Source organism: Mytilus trossulus, chromosome 8 (assembly GCF_036588685.1).
Source record: "Mytilus trossulus isolate FHL-02 chromosome 8, PNRI_Mtr1.1.1.hap1, whole genome shotgun sequence".
Taxonomy (NCBI): domain Eukaryota; kingdom Metazoa; phylum Mollusca; class Bivalvia; order Mytilida; family Mytilidae; genus Mytilus; species Mytilus trossulus.
In genome coordinates this window covers 23,782,393-23,796,253 of record NC_086380.1, presented here as the reverse complement: position 1 = coordinate 23,796,253, position 13,861 = coordinate 23,782,393, and the positions used below count along the sequence as shown (strand labels likewise).

Below are 13,861 nucleotides of genomic sequence, written 5' to 3'. Positions count from 1 at the left end.
TCTTTATCGTCTGCAATTATCTAAAATAGATGTGTATTGATAAAGCAGTGCACCTGCTGTGATGATGCATCACGTGGGGGAAACATTAAATTATACTTTTAAACAATTAAATTCTTTTTGTTTAATTAGATAAAATTGTTGTTATCAACTTTTTTTCAATGACCAAATCACGCAATGAATGACTAAGAAATTTGGGAACACTGAGTCAATAAGTACACTCGTGTAAGAAATGAATACTATATTGGGTTACCGAATACTAATAAAAACAAAGGATATGAGGTATCAACCCATGACATAAAACCAGAACATGCACAGCAACAAAAAAAAAAGAAAAAGCAAAGGAACAACGCATTTATTATATCATACTTTATAGCAAAGTCACAGTGAGGCCTTCAACACGGAGACAAAAAATATTAATTTAAATTGTAAAGGAGTAGGTCCGGTTAGGGTCGATTTTGGTCTTAAATTTCAGGTTAATCTTACAACAAATTTTGGGCACTTTTTAAACACTTTAAAAATGTCTATTTCAATTGATTCAATAAGGTTATGTGAAAATATTAACTGATTAAGTCATTAACAATGCTCCCATTTAAACTTAGATATGAAAAAAATCTATCAATTATGCTAGTTCCCGATATACATGTATGTGCATTGCATTGTAAAAAAAACAGCCCATATTTATGTAGCAGAAGCATTTTACTTTCCCTTAAATAGCTAAAAGATTACAATTTCACAATTTTGTAAAACTGCTATATTTTGAGGCCAAAAAGGGGTCTTACTGAACCTACTCCTTTTACAACACTAGATGATAATTTCGATCCTAGTATTTAATGTTTATTGATAGTCTAGACCAAATTATTTATAAAGCAAAAATATTATAATACTATAAAATATAAAAAAGAAGATGTGGTAAAATTGCTAATAAGACAACTTTCAACAAGAGACCAAATGACACAGAAATGCATGCATGCTAACGTAGGAGAGCTGGTATGATTAAAATGTAATATTAAAAAGTATGACTATACATGCATTTTAATTCTGAATTGAAATTGCACTTACTTTCATGGATCATCTTGGAGAAGAAATATGATTGGAACAGGAAATTTTCCAATCAATTTCAAAATGTCAGTCTGAATGGCTGTCATGGGTTCAGCGTTCAGACTACCCAACAAGCGTTAGTTGATAGTAGGGTTGACGTCCGTATTTTACAGTTAATCGTGCATACAGCTGGGAACAGCTAGTATGTCTAACATAATATGTATAATATTATGTTCCTGGTGCATAGTAAATCTCTCAGAACAAATAATTCGTTTTTAATACATTTTTTTCTAAATTCTGTAATGTTAATTTTGCTATGAAATCCGATATTTAAAATGTGTATGTGACCTTACGTTTTCAAATTAGCAACATAAATAAACCCGAAGCCTGCACCAGTGATCCAGCATGGAGATGTAATTATATACTTAATCTCAAATAACGTTTTAGCGTTAATAAAAAAAATCCGTATGAAATTAAAACTTGGTGGAATTGTTGTATATAATCACATTACTCCATGCACTTAATCCACTCAGTTATTTATGGACCTCAATTAGCATTAGCTGAGATTGAGCTTAAGATTCTATTCACAATTTAATCATCAAAGAATATAGCATAAAAAGTGCAAATTGAAATTTATTTTTCGTTTTACATTGCATTCATTTTACTTATTTCACTAATCTGTGCATTTTTGAATAAGATTGTTTAATTTCATTTTGTCCGACCGCACATGGAGACTCATTTGAAATGAGTTTCGTGTTCATCATAACATCTAAAATGAAATAAAATTAAACCCCAAATCTTCTCAGATATGACATTTTATATCTATAGTTTAATTTACAACCAATAAAAAGACAATCATTTACACATTTATGAATAACGTCTTTTAACATAGTTAAAAGAGAAAAGTTCACTGTACTAAGAAATTATAGTTACTGCTGTATATACATGTATATATGTTTGTGAGATTTTGATAAAACAATAGCAAAAGTCATGTTACTTTCAGAATCATATTTAAACAGGAATAAGGTTCATATCATATCCGAAATTTTATTGATGCGATCTGTCCAAAACTTTTTTTTCTCACAAACACAAAGATTAATGATTCCAGGTCATGTCAGAGTTTATCCGACAAGCACACGTATTAAATGAGTATTTTTTCCAACTTCTTTATTGAAATGTGAACATTTCACCACCTTGTTTTCAAAAATAAACCAACGCCTTTTCGAAATACCAAGGGCGATACAAAACTTTAAGGTCGAAGGACATGTTCCGATACGTCCAAAACATAGGAAATAGAAAAATAAAAGTTCACAAAAAAGAATAAAGAGAAAATAATTTGTACCCTTCCAAAAAACTAGTATTTGATTGATTAATTTTTTTTGGTTCCTTAAAACTTCGAGTGGCAAATATTTCATGCATGTTCATGGCGAACAACCTAGTGTCAAATCGGTGCTACAGGAGAGTCATTCGTCACAACTCGGCCGATTCCGTACCCTCATCTAAGGATAGAAGGACAGTAGCGGACTTTACCGAGGATTGTCGAATGATAGAAGGGTAAGTATATCCTGCTCTACTTGTGCCACTTGTCATCGAAAAATATGTCAATATAATTTTAAAATATAAAGATCTGTGATTACGTTATGTTCTAGTGCAAAATTACTCTGACGTCCAGCGGCTGTTAGTTGGGTACGTGTCATTGCTCTGACGTCCATGCCCAAAAGAAAAAAGAACAATCAAACAAAAGTGCACAAAACACTTCACAGGGTCACAACAAATAGAGTGATATAAGGAGCTTCAAACGTCATCAAATGGATAAGCAGTTTAAACAACACTATACTACGGACACCCGTCGTGTTCCTCATAAAAATGTATGAACGAGTAAATGTGAAAATTGAACATATCTATAGTCCTCTATTTCGTGATGGCCTTCAATAAAACTCTCCATCTTTACCGTGGATATTAAACCATTTGTACAGGAGCTTCCTAGTAAGCAGCAACCAACTATCAAGAAATTCATTGTAGCAGCCAACCATTGGGACAAAACCATCACCTAAGAGCTATGTCCTCTTTTTTCGGTTTCGGATAAGTTTGTCTTTTTTTTGTTAATCGGCGAATTGTTATGGTTATTTGTACTAGTTAAGATTCTCTATATCAATATAAGCATAATGATCTAATTAAAAAAACTGCGATTTTTTTTATATAGAAATGGACATTTCAGGGGAAAGTTCAAATTAGGGAACATTTTTCTGAAATTCCATATAAGATATACTTTCACTTTGTACTACTTTTTAAATCGATCTAGTTTGGATTTTGAGATATTTCATTATACATATTCAGATTTTTCTTCTCAAGGCTTATTATAGCAGAATAAACGGTATGTAGTTTTCTCATTGTTAATGGCCGTACGGTTGCCTTATTATTGCTTACACCCACTTCAATTGATAGTTGTCCCTTAAAGGCCTTTGGCAATGATACCAAATCTCCTTATTTTTATAAAGAAATTACAAAATATGAGACAATTTAAATGAGAAAAAACAACCTTTTTAAGAATACGTCACTTTCAGATTAACACAGTTCCGTTTTTAATAAAAAGTATTTGATATTACTCAATGAATCTTTATTGATGTTTACTGGTGACCTCAAACCACGATCCATCATGTTTGTCAGTGCGAAATATACAGATCCGTGACAATGAAAACATATATTATATACAATCAAAGTAGTCAGCTTTCGAAATCAACTTAATCAGTTTATTTTTATTTAATATAGTAGACGAAAATATTGGAAAATTGTTTTTCATGTGGAACATTTATTAATTTTGTTTGTTTGAAGTTTGTTTGTGTCGATAATCACGTTCGTTAATCTATATTTCACACAGAAATCGGACTTGCAAATGTATTTCATATGTTTTGAAAGATAAAAGTGACGGGAAAATAATTTCCCATCGGACAAAAAAGAAATCATATAACGACGAGTGTTTAAACAAATTTATAGGACCGTATTTATTCATAAATATCTATACGAGGGTCTGGATTGGTGGTCTTTAATTTCTGTTTTCCGAAGTTGAAATTTCTAGGGCATTTTTCTTTATCTTTTGAATATAATATAAAAAAAGAAGATGTGGTATGATTGCCGCCTGAATTCAGAGAATTCTCCACGAGAGACACAAAATGACACAGAAGTTTATAACAGCCGTGGGTCACCGTACGGCCTTCAACAATGAGAAAAGCCCATACCGCATAGTCAGCTATGAAAAGCCCCGAAATATCAAATGCAAAGCAACTCAAACGAGAAAACTAAAGACCTCATTTATGTACAAAAATATGAACGAAAAACAAATATGTAAAACAGTGCGCAACAAACGACCATTACCGAATTACAGGCTCTTGAGTCTTGACTTGTGACAGGCACTTACAAAGTTTAGAATGTGGCGGAGTTGAACATACGCTGATTCTGAAAAATTCTCATTCAAATTATTTTACCGTCTAAATTTTGTAAATCATAGGATTTTTTTATTCTGTATCAATCATTTCTGTTTTCAGTAAAATACCTACATCTTTTAATTTCGAAAATTATATTCCAGCTAGGCTTTATAGTTTTGCACCCTATTATTCCCTACACTTGTGCTCATTTTTCTCTATTCATTATATTTGTTGCATTACCCTCAATTGTATACCCCCATTCATATCCTCGTTCATTTGGATATGTCTCGGATCAATTGCTTACTTGATTATTTTCAATAAGAATGTGCTACTAACCGATATGCTTCAAAATCAAACGATTCTTATTTCTGTTTGCAACATTTTCAAGCTTACTATCGTCTTTCATCTTTTGTTTATCGCGGTTATTTTTCTCGGAATGGTTTACATTCCGCTATTTTAAAATTGTTCACTTCCGGAGTTTCCGCACTGAGTAAATGGACGAAATTAATTAATCAATCAGGGGAAAAGTCCATTAAAACTGTCTCGTCCATACTTTTTTTCTGTATGTACACAATATTATTCTTTTCTGTGCATAACCCTTGATATTTGGAAAGTTGGAATGTCCGCCAGCTGAAAAAAGTAGCAGAATATATCAATTGATAACGCCGACGCCAATACCGGAAACAACGTATTTTTTTATTCCGTCAAAGCGAGACAAAAACAAGAAATTAAACAGGTTCCATAATCAAATCCTTAAAAATTCATGTATCAATTTAAATAAAGTTTTTTGGGGGGTTGGAGGGGTCGGTGCAGGGTTTAAGGGGAGGGGTTAAATAAAAACAAAACCACGTTAACTTATTATATTGAGTTGAGTCATTTCAAGTGTGTCTTTAAATGTTGTGATGTTACACTATTATTTCAGACAAGGGTGAAGGTCGGTACCTATTAAAACGTTTAAACCCGCTGTATTTGTTTGCACATGTCCTTAGTCAGGAATTTGATGTCCAGTTGTTGCTGTTTGTTGAATTTGTTCCTAAGTGCTTTTCGTTTTTATATAGATTAGACCGTTGGTTTTCCTGTTTGAATTGTTTTACACTAGTCATTTTGGGGCCATTTATTTCTTGCTGTTCGGTGCGAGTCAAGGCTCCTCGTTGAAGGCCGTACTAGACACATAATGGTTAACTTTTACAAATTGTGACTTGGATAATGAATTGTCTCATTGGCACTCACGCTATGGATCTTCTTAAATCTATTTTTAAACAAACATTACACCACTGTCAATTACGTGGGTTGGGGAGAGATGAATACTTTATGTATAAAGCTGTACAATTCAGACAATTTTGTTTCTCTGTCTTACTTTTTTCTTTTGACTTTTCACGTTTTCCTCTTTCAAAGTAAGGGTTAAGATTCCGATTTATGCCTTTTAAAGGAAAATGGTTAAACAACGTAAAACAAGAATTACAATTTGTATTCATTTTGCTAAGCAATATATCCCAAACTTTAGTATAATTAGTTAAACATGCGTAAATGCATTATGTAAACTAATAGTTGTAACGTCACCTTATTTGAAGGCTTATAAAATCATCTAAGGAATGGCCTTGTTGTTTTTCTTCTAACACATAATCCTTTTATCTAAATCGTGAAAATAGGTACCTAAGGTGTTACTTAACACAAGGATTTAATTTATTTTGCTTGATTTGTCAACGATTCAAATGTGAAGTCATAAGTAGACACATAAGGGGAAAATATATTAACCACAAAATACAATAATGCTAGATAATGCGTTTATAACAGTTACCTTAACCTACAGACCTACCCGAGTGTAACAAAGCGTACGGTTTTATTGTGAATAGGATATCGACTATTTAAACCGTAGAATCTCATCCATAGATAGAGAACTACGGAGTTAATGTATCACAGATAGTATAAATCTTTGGAAATATATAAAATGTAGAAACATGATGCAAATCAAACGACAAAATATCTTTTTAATTTTCGTTTTAACGCATTTTATATTTTCTACGAACGCTGGCAAAATTTTTGACCGTGAAAAAAATATTAATAATAATTTAATAAACATTAAAGTGAAAAAAGAATTTCGTGAATTACGAATTGCATTTAAAGGAATACTTGTGCTTGAGACTTCGGCTTTTCAGAATTCGTCGTATGAGTTACAATTTCGTCAGCTGACGAATGGACGTGATTTTATTCAACTTCTTCTACAAAATGGATTAATAAAAGATTGTGAATATTCCAAAGAACCAAAACGAATTCTGCAGTTTATCGAGAAATTTTCGGAGTCGGATGATATTTTCAAGCCGGAAACAGTTGAGGAAGGAGATGCTTTCAATTTATATCACAACGGTGATGCCTCAAATGGCTCATCCGCCATCCACCATTTTCATCGTCGGAAAGAATTAAAAGATTTTAGGAGTTTTGTTAAAATTAAAAAAGCTATGAAACTGTGTAACGAGTTTGTGAGAGAAACATTGGAACAAAATCATCAGTACAACAGTTTTCAGTACATTCGGGTCAAAAATGGTATGCGTCGAGACGGAAGAGGCGTCAGGGACGAACACGAAATAAACCATAATCTACCCCACGTTACAGAGGGAGGCAGACGAAACATGGCCGATACTCCCGCCACAGAACACCATAGACAGAAGCGTGCTATAGTTAATCAATTCTTAATGTTTCCTGGAACTAAATGGTGCGGTCGTGGACAGACGGCTCTTCACTATGATGACATTGGAGACGATCGGGACGCTGATGTCTGCTGCAGGGACCATGATTGTTGTCCAGATTTGATTCCTAGTTTTTCTACTAAATACAACTATTTCAACTACCGTTTTCATGCCATACTTCAGTGTGAATGCGATGACAAGTAAGTATATAAATGTTGTTGATTTATATAATTGTTTATCAATTCAAATTTTGAAGAGAAACTAACAAGCAGGGCCGTTCAAGCCATTTTAAATAGGAGGATACCAGCTACATATCCCTATTCAAATGCATTAAATTTGATCTTTATAAAAAGTGGGGTTCCATCCTCTGGAACCCCACCCCCTGTATCTACAACGGACAAGGACCAAAGAAACTGAGGATGTGTTTTATGTTATCTGCAATTGTTTAAGCTAGGATTTTGTCACGCTAACAAGTTTGGTAAAGAGTAAATTTCTAAAGAAAAAACTGCATGCATGGCACCCTTAAAATTACCTATTTTTTGTTTTGGTCTAGTATCTCATTTTTATTATAAGTATTAACATTGACTTTTTAACCGTATAATCTCAAGATCAAGACTAAAATTGCTTAAAAATAAAAAAAGAAATTGCCCTCTTAATTTTGACTGAACTTCTATCGTTCAACAGGTGGTTAAACACCGTCTGTTTTTGGGGTGACACTCTCATGAAAGGTTGAAATGATTTGTATTGAATTCACTTCATTTTTGTTACTAGTTGGGAAATATTGGGATATTCTCAAAAGGCAAATGTTTTGACAGCTTGCTCAAATGCTTTGAAATTTTTATTTTTATTTGCATTCTTGTAAAACATAGAAAACCTTAAATGACAATGTCTAGTTCCGTAAATAATTAAAATGTTCTTGAAAGAAAGGGAAGCGAAACATGTACTATGGTGTATTGTACGATCAACAATAACTTGTTTGTAACGGTTGCTTTTTCTATGTTTTGCTGCTGGTGTTTAAAAAAATGTGTTTTTGAAAGTATTTTTTGTATCGACTTATGAAATCAACAATTTTTATGTGTATATCCGTCCGGGTGGGCTAATTTTTTTTTCACAATTTAAACTGAGCGATGACATCAAGTTACAAATACACTCTTTGTCGAGTTAAACATTTTTCCGTAATGTGAAAAAAGCAACAAGTTTGCACTGAGCACTGATATCAAATAAATACATACGAAATATGCTTATCATCTTCGTGGGCAATCAAACCTGGGATGATATAACTTCGGGGTATGTTAAGGCATTCCTTCCGAAAATATACCTCTTCGTTTAAGAATAAGTAGCTTAAACATCAATTAACATTTTTGAGATATTTCATATGATCCGATTCTAGTTTGTTTAAGCCTATTTACATTCATTGAGCGAAGTTTTTCTTAAAATTAAATTTTAATCGTATCTTGGAACAAACAAGGAAATGTTAAGATAACTTTGAAGCAGCACGACAGTGAATTAAGATAAATCTATTTTTAATATCCCGCTGGCTAAAAATGTCTGGATAATAGAAATTGAGGGAATCGGGCACAGGTCGACGAAACGAATTTTACAATACAATCGCTGGCTGAAAATGTCTGGTTAATAGATATTGAGGGAAAACGGGCCGTCACGTCGACGAAACGAATTTTACTATATAATCGCTTGCTGAAAATGTCTAGTTATAAAAATTGAGGGAAAACCGGCACACGTCGACGAAACGAATGTATAACTATATAATTGCTGGCTGGAAATGTCTAAGTTATAAATATTGAGGGAAAATGGGCACACGTCGATGAAATTATGTTACACGGAATCATTGGTGAGAAGTTCAAAATTTGCTATTTATAGCAAAATTTTAAAACCCCTTAATTTGTTGAAACTGAATAAAATTGAAAGAGGTGACAATAAAATTTAAGAAGGTGGGACAGATAAGTAGAGTCAAACATATCTTTATTGCTGTTTATGACGAAATTCTTATATTTCTGATTGAGTTTAAACAAACTTTAATTACAATGGTCTGCGAAAGTCAAACTTGAAATGATATATATTAATATTAAGAAATATAAGTAGTTACAACAATAAAAAGCATAATGTCTCTGTCTGGGAATTTTGGCTGAAGTAGGACTTTAGGACGTTAGTCTTTCGAAAGTTCTTGTAACATATACCAATAAAACACTTGTTATCCGTTTCACATACTGAACATAAAATTTGAATTGACAATAAATGACAGAAAATAAAAAGTTTGAAGTACTGTGTGCAAACAAGTCAATATTACACGTTTCTTTTGATCCTTTTTACCCAGGTGCAAAAAATTGCAACACCTGTTTAATAAAAATTACAATATTATGTGAAAACTGATAAAATGAAAAGAAATCATATGAACCTTTTAGATTATTCTTTTTAATATTTGTGCTTATATCTAAAAAACCAAAAACATTATAAAATACAATTTCTTTAATGTTTTAATTAAATTTTATTAAGTTGCTTTTAAACGTATTACATTTCATTAGGTTGCTTTTAAACATATTAAATTTTAACAATTATGTACATGTTCCAAAGTGGTACTCTTACAGTTAAATTACTCCTCTTAAGTGTGAGAAATTATTCAACAACGGTAGTATTATAAAGTGTACACATTAAATGATAATTAAGAAAAAAGGAATACAAAACCATCACAATATGGTGATATTAATGTACTTTGAACTTTTTTATTTTTAAAATAATTGACCATAAATAGACAAGTAACAAAATCAATACTACATAATCAACTTCTAAAGAACATATTGATAAACAAAACAAAAAATGGCATCTTGCGCCTGGTAGGTTATATGAATCTTTCGCAATCTGATTATTTATTTTACGGAAATCCATGCAAAGCCGTAAGAGTTGAGAGGCTTTTTGAACATACATAATACAAATACATATTTTTTAAGTTGCAGCATTGCCAGTATATGAAGATGATATTCGATTTGTCGATAATTTTGAAATGTAACCATTTTTCCCCGCTATTGGTTAAGTATGTTTTGGTACATTGGTTAAACTATGTCCTCGGTCCTTATTCAGACATGTTGTTGTAATGATTAAACATTTGATAGTTTTTTTGCGACCCAAGTATATTTTTTTTAAATATTCAATGATCATTTTCTCGATTTACGTCTTTTTTTTTACTTTTTTATTATATAAGCTATTTTAACAAATACAGTTTTTTTTCTCTGCTTTTTTCTGTTACAAATCTTCGCATCCTGGTTCAGATAATTGAGTTGAAAAAAATAAATACATTCCTTAAAACGAATTGGTAGTAATTTCTGATATCACATAACATGTGTTTTATAAAAAAAAATACCACACAAAAACAAAAATAAACATTTCGTATGTATAATCGAAATATGTACATCAAATTTCACCAGACGAATTTACATAAATGTCCAATTGTCGGATGAAATTGTTTTGCACCTCAAAGATCACCGGAGCGTTGTTTATGATAAAAGGGTTCGAGTTACCATATTTTTTCATTGTATAACAAGTATTCCTCTTTCAGACATTAAATATAAACCAATATTAAAATGTAATTATATGGTCGTAACATAAGATTAAAGGTTAACCACTTCTAGAATATCTTTATACGGGAATATTAAATAGATAATACGCTTACTGAATACCAATATCAAACATGGGAATGATATCTTATTTACATCCATCCTGTGGTCTTTCCAAAAAATGTTTAAACAAACAACCAAATAACCAAATAAAAAGAAAAAAAAAATCGACAACGTATTTAGATTCCTTTGTAATTGCTATTGTGTTTCATTATGCATTATTATGTTTGAATGCAATTCTTTATGATTATCATACATATGGCAAATATGAATAATGAATGGAGATGTAGCCGGCATATTCGGCCTTCAACCATGAGCAAAAGCAATACCGTAAAGCAAGCTATTAAGGGGTCCAGAATTTTAATGTGAAACACATTCAAACATGAAAACGCCTGATTTATATTTGTCTGTTTTTATACTAAAAAAAACCTTAAAATTGTTGGAAAAGAGAGGGACAATCAAACTCCTAGGTCAAAAATAGGCTGGCAATGTCATGGATTAAAAAAAAAGACCAACAAACAGACTCAAATGAAGGACCCTTTATTGAATAGACTAAAACCACTAATATCTCTCCCTTTATGTTAAAAATACAGGACTGCACAGAAAATACAAGTACGGGTATTAAACTTCCTCTACTACACACGGTTGAACATTTACTCCAGAGGCATAAGGGTGTTCATGTTTAATATCATTTACATTTGTTAACAGAAAAAAAGAAAGGGGGAAGCAGAACCAATGATGAAAGGCAGAAAACTTCTTAATACTTAAATTAATCGAATTAAAACTTCCTGTCTCCTTAATTTTCCGATCTGTCAACTGTTTGTCATTACATCCCATTTATCTTATGATCGGGCTTAGAAAAAAATAACAACGAATTTATTCAGAAGTGGACGAGTTGTTAGTAAAGCAATTAAATGATATCAGTCAACCTGTCCAGTTTGAATAGCTAAGTTTTACTCTGTACCTCGCCACAATGATAGCGATCAATGGTTTAATTTAAGGTTATCTGATAGTAAACACTGCTAAATGGACATTTCACATTTATTTCTAATCAAAACCGCATCAAACTCTCAGATTTAAAAAGAGACGAGTTTAATATTTTGATGCTAGATCTGACATATATTTATGACTGTAATGTGATTTTAATTGACAATGTTCTGATAGGAAGTCAACATTATAAATCAAATTTAATTCTGATCCTGAGAACCTTAAAAGTTCAACGAGTACTGACCATCAGCAACTTCTTTTATATATATGTACCAAGCAGCACAAAAACATTGTTAATTAAATTTGGATTAAAAGTTTCTGGATTCTCCTCGGTTCGTTACTTTCTTTTAACTTGATTATAACATTATTTTATGAACAATAATGTTATTAAAATATTTCTGATTCTAATTACTAGTGAATTAATTTACAATCAAGCTTTTTATTTGCGCAGAAAAATAAACCCGGGTATACAATTTCTTAGAATTCAGAGATGATAGCGAAAACATTTGAATGCAATTCTTTATGATTATTTATCTAACATTGCAAACTTTTTCTAACGTCATCATAGTTTGTAATCATTCAAGTCAGAAATACACATCAAAGCAAGAACAAGTTTTCAATATCACACATACAATACATAGTCGCGTTCCAGATATACTAGTACTTAATCATATTTCATTTTAACTGGCACCTTTTTCTTCTGGAAATTTTTAGGTATGTTTGTGCTACCTCAAGTCAAACATAGAGACGACTTCTGTCAGTTTTCTTGTGTTGACAATTACTCCTACTAAAACCTTTTTTCATTTGCAATCTATTTTTAATACTTGTATTCTTTTTTTTCAGATTCAGGAGCTGTTTGAAGCAGTCGTATTCCCCTATGGCGAGTTTCATTGGGCGTATTTACTTCAACATAATGGGATCTAAGTGTTTCACTCTGAAGAAAGATGTTGTATGCGCAGAAAGGTCTTGGTGGGGATATTGTTTGAGATATGACGAAGAACCAGTAGCTCAAATCAAATCTCAGGAATCATTTAACTGTTTCTAGACTTTTATTGCAAAGTCAATGTACGGAAAGTTGACCAAAGAATGGTTGATTGGTAAAGGCGAGACAAAACTGATAATCTGATAGTCCTGTCGTTTGGATTTTTTGGTGTACAGATAGAGTCGTTGATTGGCATTGGGTGTACGACCACACATTAAGTATTTTGTGATCAATTGACAGTTGAGTAGCATCGCGTCGGCGCAGACTATTTTGCGACGTCAAAATGGTTGTGAAGATTCGATAAGAACATCCAACAGCCATTTGAATGTTTGCATACATCAATCAACCTTTTGGTCGCATTTTCCGTACATTGAAAATTGCTAGTGATGTTTACTGATTCCAGAAATCGGCCAGTACATAGTTATTGCATATTTAAGTATGTGTACTTAATAACTCAAAAACTGCTTAATTTATTAAAATCAATTACACGTATTAGACATTAATAAACTAAGACATACATGTATATATATATGGTAAATTTATTTTTCGTACATTTTACTATTGTCTGTTTTGTATCAAAATAAATTTCGATCAATTTCAATATACTGTATTTATTATGCACATGTTTATTCTTCAAAACCCAGTCAAGGGAAAGAGATAGATTTCATAGTAAATAAAGAAAAAACTAACAATACCGTTCTGTCTTTTTCTGCATTCGTCGAAACTTTTAGATATATATTGTGTTTTAAATCAATGCATGAACCTTCGAAATACTTAAATAATAATAGCAACAATGTATAAGTAACCATGTTTTTTAAAATGCATACACAGCAATAACTTTTCTGCACTCAATTTACGAATTAAAGAAAATACTATATCGTCGCTGGGCTTCTAAAATGTTGTAAATTACATTTTTTCAAGAAAAAATATCTCATACACAGGTTTTGAAAATTTTGGCAAAATGCATGCTTCCAAAATGTCGTATGTGAACTTGAACATTTTTGTAAATAGCAGTGAAATAAATCTTTCTGACATTTCTGGATTATTCAAGAACTTAAATTATTTCCAAAGAAATAAAGAAATGTACAATCAATTTCCCAAAGACATTCTACAACGATTTTC

General features: G+C 31.7%; 1 protein-coding gene across 1 annotated transcript; it reads left to right on the top strand.

Annotated features, from left to right (window-relative positions):
• Positions 1-6,274: 6,274 nt before the first annotated feature.
• LOC134680722 (uncharacterized) lies at positions 6,275-13,368 on the top strand. Its single transcript, XM_063539922.1, has 2 exons — positions 6,275-7,344; positions 12,601-13,368. Exons 1-2 carry the CDS (start codon positions 6,419-6,421, stop codon positions 12,800-12,802), a joined length of 1,128 nt encoding a protein of 375 aa, XP_063395992.1. The 5' UTR covers positions 6,275-6,418; the 3' UTR covers positions 12,803-13,368.
• The last annotated feature ends 493 nt before the right edge of the window (positions 13,369-13,861 follow it).

Excerpts from the sequence above, each read along its gene's own strand:
- LOC134680722 (XM_063539922.1), top strand. The coding sequence starts at position 6,419 with ATGATGCAAATCAAACGACAAAATATCTTTTTAATTTTCGTTTTAACG. Across the intron at positions 7,345-12,600 it reads CAGTGTGAATGCGATGACAA|ATTCAGGAGCTGTTTGAAGC; the intron begins GTAAGTATATAA and ends CTTTTTTTTCAG.